The sequence below is a fragment of the Erinaceus europaeus genome, chromosome 1, assembly GCF_950295315.1.
Source record: "Erinaceus europaeus chromosome 1, mEriEur2.1, whole genome shotgun sequence".
NCBI classification, from domain to species: Eukaryota; Metazoa; Chordata; class Mammalia; order Eulipotyphla; family Erinaceidae; genus Erinaceus; species Erinaceus europaeus.
In genome coordinates, this window is record NC_080162.1 from 149,639,562 (window position 1) to 149,658,237 (window position 18,676).

The 18,676-nt window shown below is 44.4% G+C and overlaps 1 protein-coding gene across 6 annotated transcripts in view; it reads right to left on the bottom strand.

Annotated features, from left to right (window-relative positions):
* Positions 1-513: 513 nt before the first annotated feature.
* Positions 514-18,676, bottom strand: part of CDV3 (CDV3 homolog) — a 31,452-nt gene continuing 13,289 nt past the window's right edge. Inside the window, exons 4-5 of one of the 6 annotated variants that reach the window (XM_060196926.1) lie at positions 16,534-16,693; positions 514-989 (exon numbers count right to left, since the gene is read on the bottom strand). In XM_060196926.1, the coding sequence (XP_060052909.1) occupies positions 911-989; positions 16,534-16,693 (239 nt within the window). In that variant the 3' untranslated portion in view covers positions 514-910. Of the gene's footprint in view, positions 990-13,227; positions 15,535-15,913; positions 16,264-16,533; positions 16,694-18,676 lie in introns of those variants that run through there. The other 5 variants (XM_060196936.1, XM_060196931.1, XM_060196924.1 and 2 more) reach the window with 5 other exon arrangements.

Sequence of the window (18,676 nt, forward strand, 5' to 3'; positions counted from 1 at the left end):
GGGCTCGGCACCTGCACCATGAATCCACTGCTCCTTTTTATTTTTCCCCTTTTGTTGCCCTTGTTGTTTTTATCCTTATTGTGGCTATTATTGTTGTTGTTATTGATGTCATTGTTGTTGTTGGATAGGGCAGAGAAATGGAGAGAGGAAAGGAAGACAGAGAGGGGGAGAGAAGATACGCACCTTCAGACCTGCTTCACCACCTGTGAAGTGACTCCCCTGCAGGTAGGGAGCCAGGGGCTCGAACTGGAATCCTTACTCCAGTCCTTGCACTTTGCACCACGTGCACTTAACCCGCTACGCTAACGCCCTGCCCCCACCTGCAGTTTTTTTCTAATACTTGCTCTGAGGACCAGCAAAATAGGTCGATACTGTGCTGTTGCTGCTGCTTTGCCATGTGCACAACCCTGAAGGAAGCTCAGGTGCTGTGGTCTCTTTCACTATCTCCCAGTCTCTTATCTAAAAAAATAAAGGACTGAAGGACAAAAAGATGGTGGCTTGAAGACAACACTCAACACTGGGCATACGCTCTGCGTGGAGGCTGCTTTAAACCTGGGAATTTCGGGTGAGGGCAGGATTTCCAGGCCAGTGGTGGAGGAAGTATGCAGGCGAGGTCAAAGTGGAACCAAGGCAGAGCCTTATAACCCACCCTTAGGCTGGCAAATGGAGGCTGAAAAGGACAAAGGAGCCACAGAGTTGCAGATGCCACTATGACGCCAACCTGAATACTCTGGGCTGATGACCTCACCAATGTAACCTGGAACCCCACCTCTCCAGAGCCCTGCCCCATTAGGGGAAGATAGGAACAGGCTGGGATAGGGCCGGGCGGTTAAGCACATGGTGTGAAGCGCAAGGACTGGTGTAAGAATCCCGGTTCAAACCCCTGGCTCTCCACTTCAGGGGAGTCGATTCACAGGCAGTGAAGCAGGTCTGCAGGTGTCTGTCTTTCTCTGGATTCGTAGTGCAGGCACCAAGCTGCAGTAGTAACCCTGGAGGCAAAAAAAAGGAAAAAGAGATTGCTCTTGCTACTTGTGGTCTGTGGTAGTTTGATGCAAGTTTTATTCATTCATTCCAGTTCTGTGAACATGCCACTGGAGTTTTTATAGGGATTATGTTGAATGTGTAAATTGCTTTCAGGAGAATGAAGATTTTATCAACCTGAGGGGGCCAGGTGGTGGTGCACCTACTTAAATGCACACACTACAGTGTACAAGGATCTGGGTTCAAGTCGCTGGTCCCCACCTGCGGGGGAAAGCTTCTTAAAGATTTATTTATTTATGAAGAATGATAGGCAGAGAGAGAACCAGATGTCACTCTGGTACATGTACTGCCGGGGATTGAACTCAGGACCTCATGCTTGAGAGTCTAATGCTTCAACTAACCACTGTGCCACCTCCCTGACCAGGAGCTGCAGATGTCTCTCCCTATTTCCCCCACCCCTCTCATTTTCTGTCTCTATCCAATAATAAAATAAAGACTCTAACAATCTTAATTCTTCCATTCCTGAGCACAGTCTCTTTCCATTTATTTATGCCTTCTTCATTTTATTTCTTTTTTTAGACTTTTTAAAAAAATTACTTATTTATTCCCTTTTGTTGCCCTTGTTTTATTGTTGTAGTTACTATTGTTGTTATTGATGTCGTCATTGTTGGATAGGACAGAAAGAAATGGAGAAGGGGAAAACAGAGAGGGGGAGAGACAGACAGACACCTGCTACAGACCTGCTTCACCGCCTGTGAAGCAACTCCCCTGCAGGTGGGGAGCCGGGGTCTCGAACTGGGATCCTTATGCTGGTCCTTGTGCTGTGCCACCTGCGCTTAACCCACTGCGCTACCACCCGACTCCCTTCAGTTTATTTCATCAACATCTTGGAGGTTTTAGTATTTAACTCTTTGTGTAACCATTATGCTACCACTCTGACCCTAAAGGGAGTTTTAATAACAAGAGAGGCTAGTAGGAGAGAACCAATCAGTTAGGTTATTTTATCAGTATTTCAGAGTAACTTGGTAAAATAATTCTATATAGTAAATGCAGAATAGATGTGGGGTCGGGGTCGAGTGGTGGTGCACCTGGTTGAGCGCGCATGTTACAGTGACAAGGACCTGGGTTCGAGCCCCAGGTCCCCACACTCATAGATCTCCTCATACTCATGAAGCAGGAGAGCTTCATGAGTAGTGCAGCAGGGCCGCAGGTGTCTTGGTGGTTTTTGTTTTTTGTTTTTTTTAAAAATATTTTTATTTATTTGTGAGAAAGATAGGAGAGAGAGAAAGAACCATAAATCACTCTGGTATATGTGCTGCCAGGGATTGAACTTGGGACCTCATGCTTAAGAGTCCGATGCTTGGGAGTCGGGCTGTAGCGCAGCGGGTTAAGCGCAGGTGGCGCAAAGCACAAGGACCGGCGTAAGGATCCCGGTTCGAACCCCGGCTCCCCACCTGCAGGGGAGTCGCTTCACAGGCGGTGAAGCTGGTCTGCAGGTGTCTGTCTTTCTCTCCTCCTCTCTGTCTTCCCCTCCTCTCTCCATTTCTCTCTGTCCTATCCAACAACGACAACAACAATAATAACTACAACAATAAAACAACAAGGGCAACAAAAGGGAATAAATAAATAAAATAAATATTATAAAAGAGTTAAATATCAGAAAAAAAATACTTAAAAAAAAAAGAGTCCGATGCTTTATCTACTACGCCACATCCTGGACTACATCTCTTGTGTTTCTTTCCCTATCTCCCCCTTCCCTCTCAGTTTCTGGCTGTCTCTAATAAATAAATAAAGATAAAATTATTTTTAAAAAAAGAGATGCAAGGGCCAGAGAGACAGCACAGCAACCTTGTACTTGAAACCAGGAGGTCCTGAATTCAACCCCTACCATTGCATACATGACAGAGTGATGCCCTGGTTCTCTTTCTTGCTCATTCTCTCAATCAGTCAATAAAAAGGAGACAAGTAAAATCAATACTTTTTTTTCTTTTTACCAGAGCACTGCTCAGCTCTGGTTTATGATGATGTGGAGGATTGACCCTGGGACTTTGGAGCTCAGGTATAAGACTCATTATACTATCTACCCTCTGCCCAAATCAATACATTTATCTTGTTTATTTATTTATTTGGATAGAGACAGAAACTAAGGAGGATAGAGGACATAGGGAGTGAAAGAAGAGTCACCTGCAGCACTGCTCCACTGCTTGTGAAGCTTTCCTCCTTCAGGTGAGAACTGGAGGCTTGAACCCAGGTCCTTGCACTTGGTAACAGGTACTCAGTCTCTTACGCTACATTTTTAGAAAGAGGGATAGGCACCAAAGCACCACTCCACCATTCACGGTGCTGCCTACAGTGCTCCCAGTGGAGTCAGGGAGAGTTGCCAGGGTCTGACACATGGAAGAAGGCACATGCTTTACAGCTGAGTCACCTGGACTCTGCAATGTGGAAAATTCTACAAACCAAGTAAACAGGTTTCTTCCATAACGACATGGTAAAAATAAAATGGGAAAGGGAAAGGGGCCAGAGAAATAGCATTCCTATGCCAGAGGCACCAGAGATCCCAGGTTCAGTCCCTGGCACCACCAGAAGCCAGAACTAAGTAGTGCTCTGGTAAAAACTAAAAAGAAGAAGAAAGGTGGGGGCAAGGGAGAGGGGAGAAAAGAAGGAAGGACAGAGTGAAGATTAAGGAAGAGTTAAGACTTACTTCATTGAAGCCAGGTGCTGGTGCACCTGGTAAAGTGCACATTTTTGTTTCTTTATTTTCCCTTTTGTTGCCCTTGTTGTTTATCGTTGTTCTTATTGCTGTCACTGTTGTTGGGTAGGACAGAGAGAAATGGAGAGAGGAGGGGAAGACAGAGAGGGGGAGAGAAAGACAGACACCTGCAGACCTGCTTCACCGCCTGTGAAGCGACTCCCCTGCAGGTGGGGAGCCGGGGGCTCGAACCGGGATCCTTGTGCCGATCTTTGTGCTTTGCGCCACCTGCGCTTAACCCGCTGCGCTACGCCCGACTCCCTAAAGTGCACATTTTACAATGAGCCAAGGACTTGGGTTCAAGCCCCTGGTCCCTGCCTGCAGCAGGGAAGCTTTACAAGCAGAGAAGCAGTGTGCAGGAGTATCTCCTCTCTCTCTCCCCTCTTAATTTCTGTCTCCATCCAATAAATAAAAATAAAAACCAAAAATTTGGGGTTGTGTATGGAATCAGTTAAGTTCATGAATTACCATGTGCAAGGACCCAGGTCCAGACTCCGGGTCCCCACCTGCAAGCGGGGGAAGCTTCACCAGTGGTGAAGCAGTTTTGCAGGTCTCGGTCTCTCTCTCTCTCTCCCTCCCCTCAATTTCTGTCTCTATCCAAAATTATTATTATTATTTTTACCAGAGTACTGCTCAGCTCTGGCTTATGGGGGAATGGGGAATTGAACCTGAGACTTCAAATCCTCAGGCATGAGTCTTTTTTTTTTTTTTTTAATATTTTATTTTTCACAGATATCAAGACACAGAAAACACCAGAACACTTCTCATCTCTGGTTTATGGTGGTGCCGGGGATTGAATCTGGGACTTTGGAGCTTCAGGCATGACAGTCTCTTTGCATACCATTATGCTATCTACCCCGCCCCAGGCACGAGTCTTTTTAGCCTTCAAAAAAAAATTTTTTTTTTAAACTTTCATTTTTTGGGAGTCGGGAGGTAGCGCAGTGGGTTAAGCGCATGTGGCACAAAGCGCAAGGACCGGCATAAGAATCCTGGTTCGAGCTTCTGGCTCCCCAACTGCAGGGGAGTCGCTTCACAAGCAGTGAAGCAAGTTTGCAGGTGTCTATCTTTCTCTCCTCCTGTCTTCCCCTCCCCTCTCCAACAATGACAATATCAACAATAATAACTACAACAATAATACAACAAGGGCAACAAAAGGGAATAAATATATTTTTTTAAAGTATAAATAAAAAATTTTCATTTTTTATTTTCCCTTTTGTTGCCCTAGTTTTTTTTTTAATATATTTTATTTTATTTATTTATTTATTCCCTTGTGTTGCCCTTGTTGTTTTTTACATCAGGCTCAACCTGATGCTGTTGACTGGCTACAGAAGAAGGGCAAACGCTAGAAGAATTGTTGTAGTTATTATTGTTGTTGTTGTCGCTGTTGGATAGGACAGAGAGAAATGGAGAGAGGAGGGGAAGACAGAGAGGAGGAGAGAAAGATAGACACCTGCAGACCTGCTTCACCACCTGTGAAGCGACTCCCCTGCAGGTGGGGAGGCGGGGTTCGAACCGGGATCCTTATGCCGGTCCTTGTGCTTTGCGCCACCTGCGCTTAACCCGCTGCGCTACAGTCCGACTCCCTGCCCTTGTTTTTTTTACTGTTGTAGTCATTATTGTTGTGATTGATGTCAGCCGTTGTTGGATAGGACAGAGAAAAAGGAGAGAGGAGGGGAAAACAGAGGGGGAGAGAAGATAGATTACCTGCAGACCTGCTTCACCGCCTATGAAGTTACTTCCCTGCAGGTGGGGAGCCGGGGGCTGGAATCCTTAAGCAGGTCCTTGCGCTTTGCGCCACATGTGCTTATTATCCCACTGCACTACTGCCCAACTCCCCCCCCAAATTTTTTTAAAGAAAGACTCACTGCATTGTATTATCATCTGGATTCCATTTCAAATACTATTCTTTTTGGACTGATGGTAGTATTATGGCTGAGTCGTGAGTCCAAAATACAGTATATCTGAATGAAATAGGTCTTGTACTAACTTTAAAATCTGATAACATGACTGTTATGCCTGAGGCACCAAAGGTCTCAGGTTCAAGCCCACCTAGGAGCTCCGTGGACGGCAAACTGTGAAGTTCCATGAATGGTTGAACAGAGCTGTGGTGTTTATCTACCTACCTACCTACCTACCTAACCTAAAATTTAAAAACAAGAGGGGAGAGGAAGCTCTTGCAGGAACAAAGGCTCCAACAGGTAATAAAATTCTGTTCCCAGTAACTAGAGTACAATTCACCTTGACATTAGCACTCTTCTCTTGTTTTGAAAGGGAGACTACAAAGAAGCCAGGCACTTGGCATTCATGCTGACATTTGCCCTCAAAGGCATTTTGGAGTCAAATTCCAGAAGCATGTTTTCAGTGTTCCCTCTTTTGCCTTCAATCTAGCAAGACTGGAAACAAAACCTTGTGGTTAAGAACATGCTGGAGCCCAAACACCCGGGTGGAAGGAATCCTGGCCCCCTGCAGCACTTGCTGTGTGAGCACTTAGCCTTTCAGACCTTAGTTTCCCATCTTCCGGGGACCACCAAGGAGTAAATGAATGGCATTTGTTACTTATTTAGCAGAATGCCTGGCCATGGGCTGAAAAACAGAGAAGGGAATGTCAGGAGAACAAAGATAACCAAATGGAAACTTGCACTCTGCTTTCATTCATGTTCCCTGGTGCCACAGAGGTTGAGAGTTCCTGGTTTCCAAGTTTAATTCAGGTTCTAATTAAAGGCATAAATTGGAAAACCCAGAAAAAGTACAGTAATTCCACCAAGTTAAAGACAAACCTCAGAGATTCCTCCCTGCACCCACAACCCATAAAAATGCTGTGACCTTTAAAAGGTAGGACCTGGGTGCCAGGCAGCAATGCACCTGGTTGAGTGCACACATCACCCTATGCAAGGACCCAGGTTCAAGCCCTCAGTCCCCACCTGCAGGGAGGACACTTCATAAGCAGTGAAGCAGGTCTGCAGGTGTCTCTCTCTCCCCCTCCCTGTCTTCCCTTCCCTCTCAATTTCTCTGTCCTGTCAAATCAAGTAAGAAAAAAAGAAAACCTGCCAGGAACCAGCATTGAGCCCCAGCAATAACCCTGATGGCAATCAAAAAGAGGAGGGGAGGGGAGAGGAAGGGAGAGAGGTGAGCTGCAAGTGTGTCTGTCTCTTTCCCTCCCGTCTCTGCCCCTATCCAGTACATTAAGAAATGAACAAGTAAGAGCTGATTGTGGCTCAGGCCACAGCCCTTCCTTCCCCCACCCCATTATTTGTTAAACCAACCTCCCCCCAGATTAAATAAAGAAAAAAAAATTTTTTTTTTTTGCCTCCAGGGTTATCACTGGGGCTTGGTGCCTACACTACAAATCCACTGCTCCTGGAGGCTATTTTTCCCCCATCTTTGTTGCCATTGTTGTTATAGCTGCTGCTGTTGTTGGATAGGACAGAGAAAAATGGAGAGAGGAGGGGAAGACAGGGGGAGAGAAAGATAAAGACACCTGCAGACCTGCTTCACTGCTTGTGAAGAGACCCCCCTGCAGGTGGGGAGTCAGGGCTTGAACCATGATCCTTACACTGTTCCTTGTGCTTTGCACCACATGCATCTAACCCGCTGCGCTACCACACAGCCGCCAAGGAAAAATCTTAAACGTACAAGGGGTTTGGCCATAGATCGTGCAGAAGGCCCAGCTGAACAGTGGCAGCACACAGGAGCACTAGAGCTCCACAACTAGTGGAGCACTGCTATGCTTTCTCAGTCTGAAATAAAATGAGTGGTCTGGGAGATGGCGCAGTGGATAAAGCACTGGATTCTCATGTATGAGGTCCCAAGTTCGATCCCTGGCAGCACATGTACCAAGTGATGTCTGGTTCTTTCTCTCCTCCTCTCTCATGAATAAATTAAAAAAATAAAATAAAATGAAAGGGGGGTGCATTTATCCAAAGTGTTTAATATTTATTTATTCCCTTTTGTTGCCCTTGTTGTAGTTATTATTGTCAGCATCGTTGTTGGATAGGACAGAAAAATAGAGAGAGGGGGGAAGACAGAGGGGGAAAGAAAGACACCTCCAGACCTGCTTCACCACTTGTGAAGCAACCTCCCTGCAGGTGGGGAATCGGGGGCTCGAACGGGGATCCTTAAGCCAGTCCTTGTGCTTTGCACCACCTGCACTTATCCCACTGCGCTACCGCCCGACTCCCTTATCCAAAGTTTTTAAGTGTGAGGTAGCAATTGGATAGAAAGATCAAACCTAGGTAAACTGATGAAAGGACCAAGTCAGCATCTCAGGAGTAGAGACAAAAGTTAATGAGGCAGTTAAGGAATGAAGGAGGCTTTTAGAAACATAATTTAATCACTAGTGTTCTGAAACTGCACTTTTCTAATGGTTTAATTCATCACCTAGCTGCATTTAGTAGGCATTAATGAGGCCTGTAGATTGCAGGCAAGGTATGAATAGCTTCTCTTGGACTTGCTCATAAATTAATGAATGTTGTGGATGCCAAATTAAAGAAACATGTTTTAAATAAGCAGTTTGCCCCTGCCATTTTTGTTGCCCTTGTTGTTATTGTTATTGCTACTCTTGTTGGATAGTACAGAGAGGAATCGAGAGGAGGAGAAAACAGCGGGAGAGAAAGATAGACACCTGCAGACCTACTTCACCCCCGTGAAGCGACCCCCCTGCTGGTGGGTAGTAGCTAGGGGCTCGAACCCAGATCCTCATGCTGGTCCACGCGCTTAGCACCATGTGTGCTTAACCCACTGCGCTACCGCCCGACCCCCTTAAATAAAGTTTATTATATAAAAAGCAAGTGAGAAGAATTTTGTCCCCATCTAAGATTTAGGATCTACATAAAAATAACCATTAAGAGAGTTCTAAGCTTTTTGAATCTGTAGTCCACGTGAAAGCTAGAAACTGTAAATAACATCTGGGTATTGTAATATAAATTGGGTAGAACTTAAGCTAATAACTACATATATATATATATATATATATATATATATATATATATATAAATGTGTGGAGATACAGAAAAACAGGAGCACACTGCTCAACTTTGACTTAAGGTGGTGCGTGTGGGGCTTGAACTTTGGACTTCAGAGCCTCAGGCATGAGTCTTCTGCATAACCATTATGCTATCCCCAGCATCACGAGAATAAACTAGTCCTTTCTTCCTAATGCTTTTTATGAAATACATCAGAATGTTGAATATTCTACACAGAACAAGGGACAAAAAGTCAATATCCGAGGGGCAAAGCAGAGATGCACCCTCTCCCAGAGGGGAAAAAGAATTCACCTTGTGGCGAGTTGCAATGGGTAAGAAATAATCTAAAATGGAGAACTTGAGTCAGGCTGGCGGCAGGTTGTACTGAATGCCTGGCACCTGAATCCTGTTGCAGCCCTGTAGCAATTGGGCCACTGGAAAGACACGTATGTGCCACAGACTTGGTGGGAATCACAAGAGGCCCCTTCCCAAGGACCTCTGCTGCAAGGCACTGTCGGCACCTGGGCCTGTCACCAGCCTAGTGTCTGCTGAGCAGTACTGACTCCTGTTATCACCCTGGTCTGGGTCCCCACAGGGCATCAAACATTAATATAGAGGAAATCACCTGCGGAGATGAATAATAACCAAAACCTTGGGGAAAACTGTATCCAAAAAATACATAAACTTCATAAAAAGACTTCAAAGAAATGTTCCTAAGAATGCTTAGAGTGGTGAAGTAGTGCTGCTCTCTATTCATCTTTATTTTGCTCCCTCCTCTCTCAATTTCTCTATCCAGTAAATACAAAAAAAAAAAAAAAAAGGAAATGAGTTGAATAGGGGGAAATTTTGGTATAAGTACTAGCAGAAAAAAAAAAAAACTGTATTAGAGGCTCAACAGTAGAAAAGTCAGAAGTCAAAGTGGTGAGTTTAAAAATGAACAGGACACCAACAAACGGGGAAAAAAATGGGGGAGGGGACCTGGTTAAGTACACCTAGCACCATGAGCAAGGACCTGGGTTTGAGTTCCCACACCCCAACTGCAGGGAAAACACTTCACAAGCAGGTGTTTCTCTCTCCTCCTTCCCTTAAAAAACAAAGGAGTCTGGTGGTAGTGCAGCAGGTTAAGCACAGGTGGCACAAATTGCAAGGACCGGTGTAAGGATCCGGGTTCCGGCTCCCCACCTGCAGGGGAGTCGCTTCACAGGCGGTGAAGCAGGTCTGCAGGTGTCTATCTTTCTCTCCTCCTCTCTGTCTTCCCCTCCTCTCTCCATTTCTCTGTCCTATCCAACAGCGACATCAATAACAATAATAACTACAAAAATAAAACAAGGGCAACAAAAGGGAATATTAAAAAACAGAACAAAAAAAATAGCCACCAGGAGTGATAGATTCACACTGCCAGCACCAAGCACCAATGATAACCTTGGTGGCAATAAAAAAAAAAAAAGGTGCAGGGGGGGGGGGGAGTCTGCAGTAGCACAGCGAGTTGAGGGCAGGTGACGCAAAGCACAAGGACCAGCATAAGGATCCCACCCCACCTGCAGGGGAGTAACTTTACAAGCGGTGAAGCAGGTCTGCAGGTGTCTATCTTTCTCTGCCTGTCTTCCTCTCCTCCATTTCTCTGTCCTATCCAACAGCGACAACAATAACAACAAAAACAATAATAACTACAACAATAAAACAAGGGCAACAGAAGGGAAATAAATAAGTAAAGGGGGTGGTGGTGGTAGTGGGGGGGGCTGGAGAAATAATGTGCTGAGCACAGAGTTGCATGCCTAAGGTCCCAGTTTTCAGGTTCAATCCTTGGGACCATAAGGCAGAACCAAGCAGCATCTAGGTGTCTTTTTTCTCATAAAAATAAGTATTTTAACCAGAGCACTGCTTGGTTTTGGCTTCTGATGGTGCTGAGGACTAAACCTGAGACCTCAGAGCCTCAGCCATGAAAGTCTTGCATAACCTGTTATCTTCTCAGTTCACAAATATATTTGAAATAGCAGAAAAAACGGAAATGATTATGAAGTCTGGAAGGACATCAACTCTAACATTTGCGTCAGAGGGGCTAATAGCTCTTAATTTGAGTAAGCTGAGAATTTTCCCAAAACTGAGGAGGCGGTCACTCAGATCCACTAAGTTTAAGAGTTCAAAACAAAATAAACCCAAACAGCCAAATGCTAAGACATAGCAATAATAACAAAAACTGCCAAGATCAAAGATAGAAATCCTGAACACAAGTGAAGTCACACAAGGGGAGCTCCACAAACATTATCAACTGGTTTCTCAACAGAAACTCGAAGGCCATGTGAGCTATATTCAGGTTGCAATGGAAAAGGTCACCTCTAGGGCCAGGTGGTAGTAGCACACCGGTTTAAGTATACACATTACGGTGCATAAGTATACAAGTTCAAGCCCCTGGTCCCCACCTGCAGGAGGAAAGCTACCAGTGGTGAAGCAAGGCTGCAGGTGTCTCCCTACCTCCCCCCACCCTTCAATTTCTGTCTCCAATATAAGACACATTAAAAAAAATGAAAGATTGGGCTAAGCGCACGTGGTACAAAGTGCAAGGACCGGTGTAAGGATCCTGGTTTGAGCCCCCGGCTCCCCACCTGTGGGGAGTCGCTTCACAGGCAGTGAAGCAGGTCTGCAGGTGTCTTTCTCTTCCCGTCTTCCCCTCCTCTCTTGGTTTCTCTCTGTCATATGCAACAACGAATAACATCAATAACAATAACCATAAGGCTACATACAACCACAAGAGCAACAAAAGGGGGAAAAATGGCCTCTAGGTGCAGTGGATTCATGGTGCAGGCACTGAGCCCCAGCAATAACCCTGGAGGCAAAAATAAAGGGTTGGTAGCCAGGCCATAGCACAGCAGGTTAAGCGCTCACAGTGCGAAGTACAAGGATCCTAGTTCGAATCCCCAGCTCCCTACCTGCAAGGGATGGGTCACTTCACAAGTGGTGAAGCAGGTTGCTGGTGTCTTATCTTTCTCTCCCTGTCTTCCCCTCCCCTCCCCTCTGGATTTCTCTCTGTCCTATCCAACAAGAGATAACAATTAACAGTCACAAGGACAACAAAGTAGAAAAAATAGCCTGGTCTCCATCCAATGCTCTAACACAGCTAGGTTTTCTTGGATTTCAAGGAAAGATAAAAGCTTTTGAGACAACAGTTGAAGGAACTACCACTAAACTGTACAAGTGCTTACAGGGAGGCACCTCAGTGACGAGCCCAGAGCAGGCATCCAAAAATGAATCTGCCAGAGCAGTATTCTGCCCTCTCCCTCAATTTTTAAAGAAACAGAGGTGACAAGGAGTGTCTTGGGGTCCTAAATAGGGAAGGATATACAAGTCTCTTAAGCACAAAGCCCAAACATAGTGAGAAGTAGGCAGATCAGCTCTGCTCAGCTCAGGTTCAAGGTGGTGCCAGGGAGTGTTTAAATGTTGTGCTGAACTGGCAAGATGGCTCCCCTGGATAATGAACTGCTTTGCCATGCACAGGTTCAAGCCTGGTCCCCACTGCATTGAAGGAAACCTCTCATTATATACATTGTTTAAATGGGGGGGAAACCACAAATTTGAAGACTTTTATTTTGGAGAGAGTGGAAATGAGACACCTGCAGCACTGCTTTACCGCTTATGAAGCTTGCCCCTGCAGGTGGGAACCAGGGGCCTGAACTTAAGTCTTTGTGCAACTCCCTCCCCCACCCGTTGTTTAAATCAGAGTACTGCCCAGGTCTGGTTTACTGGTGGTGCTAGGATTAAATTAGGGCCCTCGGGAGTCGGGCTGTAGCGCAGCGGGTTAAGCGCAGGTGGCGCAAAGCGCAAGGACTGGCATAAGGATCCCGGTTCGAACCCCGGCTCCCCACCTGCAGGGGAGTTGCTTCACAGGCGGTGAAGCAGGTCTGCAGGTGTCTTTCTCTCCTCCTGTCTTCCCCTCCCTCTCTCCATTTCTCTGTCCTATCCAACAGCGACGACAACAACAATAATAACTACAACAATGAAACAAGGGCAACAAAAGGGAATAAAATAAATTAAAAAATAAATAAATAAATTAGGGCCCTCAGGACAGATGTGCCCTGGAACCCCATCTTCCCCAGATCCCTGTCCCACTAGAGAAACTGGCTGGGAGTATGGATCAACCTGACAACACCCATTTTCAGTGGAGAAGCAGTTATAGAAGCCACACCTTCGACCTGCACCCCACAATGATCCTGGGTCCATGCTCCCAGAGGGATAAAGAACCGGAAAGCTTCCAATGGAGGGGATGGGATAGAGAGCGCTGGTGGAAATTGAACCCCACTTATTCTATACAGTCTTGTTGATAATTATTAAATCAGTAATAATTTAAAAACACAGGAGTCCTCTGATGCCTCAGGCATAACCACAATACTATCTAGCATCCACTTCATCCCAGTACTTTCAGAGGACTGCAAATACCTGTCAAACAGAAAACTGACCCTCCTACAGCAAAGGAGGCATGACATCAAGTCATCATCTCCAAAGTTAGAATTATGGGTTAAGAATAAGAAGCCCATACTCTAAATTTTGTGTATTTATTTTATTGAATTTGTTAATGTTACAGAGTTCTTGCACTGCCAAACCATGCCTGAGAATTCAAAGAAAGAAATGGTACAATGGACAGCCTCATCCACCCATTATACAGTATATTAAAACTTGATTCATGTGCATTTTGAGAATTTCACAATCCTTTAAAAAGTTTTAACAAGTCGGAATTTTAAATCTGCTACAGGCCTTCAGATTTCTAGTACGCTATGCCATTAAATAACACTTCCACATATTCATTCCAGTTCATTCCTCAAGACTTTGCTAAATATGCACTTTTCAGGGGCAACGTGTGGCTCAAGGTCCAAAAGGTTATTTGTTAAGATTTCTGGTTCCCAAGTGAGATCTTCAGTTTAGCCAAGAATCAACCCTTTATTTCTTGCTTAATTGCCCAACTTCTCTTTGGCTGCCTCAAGTGCATCAGAAGGCAGGTATCCTGCCCATCAGGTGGTGCCAGTATCATTGCCAGAAAGGGTCAGCATGTCCTTGCCAGAAGATACTGCCCCCCCCCCCCCAAGGATAGTTTCACTAGTGCAGTGACACTTCTCATCAAGGCTCAACTTGCAGGAAGAGACTCCCCATCAGGATAGTTTTACTCACCCATCTACTTCATTCTTGCCCAGAGCAAGTCTGCAGCTCCTGCGTCTGGCAAAGGGATTTATTACAGGCGGAAACCCAGACTTGCATCAAAGTGGTTACGTACCACTTGCAAATACTTTAGCCAAAGACAGAAAACTAGTAAATTTCCAGACTATCTTAATTTTTCAGCAAGACTGGTTTAACTCCCTTGACTCCTTGTAAGTATTAAATATTACTGGACATTTTATCTATAATTTTTAAAAACACAAATAAATGCTGCACCATCTTTCTTTCGTCCCAAACTCTTCAAATGTGAGACAAAGACACAGTGACCAGTTGGTGACAGAGCTACACTGCATCTACAGTATGTTCAGCACGACAGAATTCTGGGCACAGAGTATCTGAAATCCCTGTCAAAGATCGTGTGAGCTTTAAGAAACTTAAAATGAGTGTTAGGGTGAGGTTCTGCTCATTGTTTTTGTTTTATAGACATGTCAGTAATTCCCTTGGCCTAAGCAAGCATGGTACACTGTCCACTGCAGCTTACTACAATTTAGACCTGATTCCAGGTCTTAGCAGCACCTGAAGTAGAGCCCCCTGCATCCACTGCCCCTGACAAAAGGCTATCTGGTTCCACTCTGGGGATTGGCAAAGTCACCAGACATTTCACAATTTGAATGCCTATTTCCGGTTATTCACTCAACCAAGCAATATGCTCTGTCAAAGAACTTATTCCAAGTCAAAGCGGAAAAGGCCATAATGTGGAACACAGGAAAAACACTACCCCGCCCCCCCCCCCCCCAGAAAAAAAACTAAAGATTTTTCCCCACCCTCCCCCCACCCGTCCCACTTGGCAAATCCAAGTTTGGTTGAATTTGTAGTTACCTCAGAATACAACTCAAAATTCAAATTAGAAATCACAGCCCTACACAGATTATCTTAACACATCAGTACTTTTGAGCGGCATGTTCCAGGAAGTCTAACACAACCACAACCCACTACAGTGAGCAGTAAGTGTGGGGCACAGGACAGGTTAATTAAGGTCACTTAAATCTTCGTCTTTTACAGCAGATCAGAACCTAGATGGCTGACATTCTGTAGGATTTCTGATAGGAATCCAGTAGAGCTGGTTTCAAGTTTCACACCTGACACTTAGTAATAGCAGTAACCTTCTTATCCAGAAGTTGTGATCCACAAGAAGTCCACAATGAGTGCAGCAAATCTGAGGTAGTCAACCCTTATGAAGGCTCAGTATCTGAACATAGAAAGATTTCTGAAATGACCACTGGCTGCAGTTTTTGAATTTGCAAAGTAATTATGAAAGAACACTGCCGAACCTAGTTTTCAAATTGATATAACAATGAAATTCCCCTAAATCCAATGTACACGAGTAGTTGTGACACTTTAGCTTCCACAGTGCAATAGGATTGATCACTTATATTGAGTGGTCTGCATCAGTTGCTGTAGATCCTGCAGAGATCAGATGATGAATGGCTGTTGGTGGTGGTTAGCTGTGGTCTAGTTACCTTAGAAGGGCTAGCAAAGACCATTCCTTAATTGTACTGTGTGTGGCTGCTTTTCTGATTTTCAAGCACAGCATACTGGTTGTCTAGCTGAAGTTTAAGGGCCTGGTTTTTTGAAACCTCATCCCTACCTCTATTTTTGTATCTTACTACTTCAAAGCTCTTCTCCATTTCTTTATCCCTAAGGGAAAAGAAATGTAATCAGTAAACATTTTGCCTACTAGGGTTGTTTTGAAAATATTTTTTCCTTGAATTAAAAAAAAAAAAAAAAAAATCCACCCCATAGAAGAATCATCTTGAGGGAAGGCCAGAAGGGGAAAACCGGTATAGAAAATCCTTATCAAACCATTTTAAGGCTTTAGTTGAATAGAAAGCACACAATACTGAAATTCAACACTCCTATTTTGTGGTAGCAAACCTACAAAGTGTAAACCAATTTCAGGAACTTAAATACAACTGGAAAATCTAAAAGCTGTCTGATGACTTTGTGTTTTCTTCTAAGACTCGCTTTCAGCAAATAAGACAAATACTTCTTCCTTTATGGATAAATAAGGAAACCATTTTCATTCAAGAGTTTTAATTATTATTCAGTGATTTCTCACTTCTATTTTATGGAAGTAGATCAGACAAACAGAACTGAGTATGGTGATGAATCACTGTCCCCCAGAGGCCCCTTATTTTATAGGAAAGAGCAGAGGAGCGAGTCCAAGTGGAGGATTAAATTCAAGCCAGCTGTGCTCTCCAAGAGGCAAAGACAGGGATTCACTTTAAAAGTCACCCCAAGAAAATATTTCCATGTGATGTCATTTGCATTTCTTTCCATTTTATTTACTTAAAGTCCCTAAAAAAAAGATGTGGATGTGCCATATGTGGTCATTTAACTCCAGGTGGCATTCATTTTAAGTACCTGCTGAAATAAGATTGTTTTAATATTAGATTTACAAATGCCAACATCTTGCATCTATTTACAATAACTGGGAATACACTGAATTTTGCTCTTGCACTTCTAGTGCTCTTTCCCCTTGCCCCTCCCTGGGTACCTAAGTACCACCCTAATTTTCCACAATAGCTTGAGCTTTCCCTAAAAGGAGGAAGCTCAGTCAAGTGAGATTTCATACTCCCCACATCCCACTCCTTAGCCAAGGGGCAGGGCTACAAAACATGCAATAGTGGTACTTACTTCCGGCTTTCTACATGCTTGGCAGTGGACTGCAGGGATGGAAACTGTGTGTCGCTGTATATTTCTGGTGGTCCTTGTGGTGTTTTCCTTGTTGTAGTTAACCTGGCCCCAGGAGGCCTATACACACCACTAGTCATTGCCGGTTCCGGGGTCTCTGTAACTAACATTTCATAATGCTTAGATCAAATTATTCAGATGCTTTGCATTTTAGTAAGCTAATTTCTGCTTTCCTGACCTCTTCGTAAATAAAGTACACACACCCCAATATTTGACAGTTTTTGACAACTGAAGTAAAGTATAGGCTGGGTGGTGGTGCACCTGGTTGAGGGCTATGTGCATGTTACAATATGTAAGGCCCCAGTCCCCACCTGTGTGTGGGTGTGGAGGGAGCGTCATGAGTGGTGAAGCAGGGTTGCAGTTGTTTCTCCCTCTCTATCTGCCCCCTCCCCTCTCAATTTCTGGCTGTCTCTATCCAATAAATTAAGGGGGTAGGGGAAGGAAAATACAGATCAATAGACAGATAACTACATCCCTACCTGGCTGATAACGACTAAGAAAGCACATGTAAAGAATTTAATTTACATAATTCAATAGTATTAGTTGTTTCAGTACTTCTACATCAGCAATGAACTTTTTTAATTCATTTATTTTTCCCTGTTGCCCTTTATTCAAAATGTTGTGGTTATTACTGTTGTTGTTTTTATTGATGTCATCATTGTTGGATAGAACAGAGAGAAATGAAGAGGAGGGGAAACCAGAGAGGAGAGAGATAGACACCTGCAGACCTGCTTCACTGCCTGTGAAGTGATTCCCTGCAGGTGAGGAGCCAGGATCCTTACGCCGGTCCTTGCACTTCACAACACGTGCGTTTAACCCACTGCGCTACCACCCGACTTCCCACAATGAACTTTTTAATGTGGTATCCAGACCTCAGGCTGTGACTTCACTCTTCAGGCTGCTTTTTCAGCCAGTATAGCCTAAATGAATTTACTGAGAGAAGAGTTTGGAACAAGAGGAAGAACTATTGTGGCCTAAGTGATTAAAAAAACACTTGTTTTTTTACACAGGCCAAAGGAGCTCAGTTTAGGACATGGGAAGATTGAGACAGGATATACATGTTTCAAGTTCTGGAAAGACGTGAGATAACAAATTTCAGAGTTGCTGGAATACAGAGATCACCAAGGGAACGAAGTTAATGGAAAAGGAGATACCAGCAAAGGAGACTTAAGAACCAACCATGAAGAGGGCAAAAGGTCCTGGCGGTCTGGGAAGTAGCACAGTAGCTAATGTTGTTGGACTCAAAAGCATAAGGAGTTTATTCCCTGGCACTGCATGTGCCAGACTCATGTTCTGGTTCTTTATCCTTAATAAATAAACCAGAAGAAAATGTCCTGATACAGCAAGGAAGGCAGCTCAATTGGCAGAACACATACTTTGCTCGCATGAGGCTCCAGGTTCAATCCCCAGCATCACACTTATCTAAGGAGTGCTCTGGTCTCATAAAAGATGAGGACTGAGGGTTAGAAGCTGTGTTTAGGGCTTAAGTGTTGTCCCTCAAAAGAAATCCAACAGAATAGTTACCTATTACACAAACATCTATGTCCCACCTTCACGATTAAAATTTAAAAAAAATATTTATTTATTCTCTTTTGTTGCCCTTGTTGTTTTACTGTTGTAGTTATTATTGTTGTTGTCGTTGTTGGATAGGACAGAGAGAAATGGAGAGAGGAGGGGAAGGCAGAGAGGAGGAGAGAAAGATAGACACCTGCAGACCTGCTTCACCGCCTGTGAAGCGACTCCCCTGCAGGTGGGGAGCCGGGGTTCGAACCGGGATCCTTATGCCAGTCCTTGTGCTTTGCGCCACCTGCGCTTAACCTGCTGCACTACAGCCCGACTCCCCGCCCCAAATTTTTTTTTTATACTTATTTATTTTCCCTTTTGTTGCCCTTGTTTTTCACCATTGTAGTTATTGTCGTTACTGATGTCATTGTTAGATAGGACAGAGAGAAATGGAGAGAGGGGAAGACAGAGGGGGAGAGAAAGATAGACACCTGCAGACCTGCTTCACAACCTGTGAAAAGACTCCCCTGCAGGTGGGGAGCCAGGGGCTCGAACCCATCCTTACACCGGTCCTTGAGCTTTG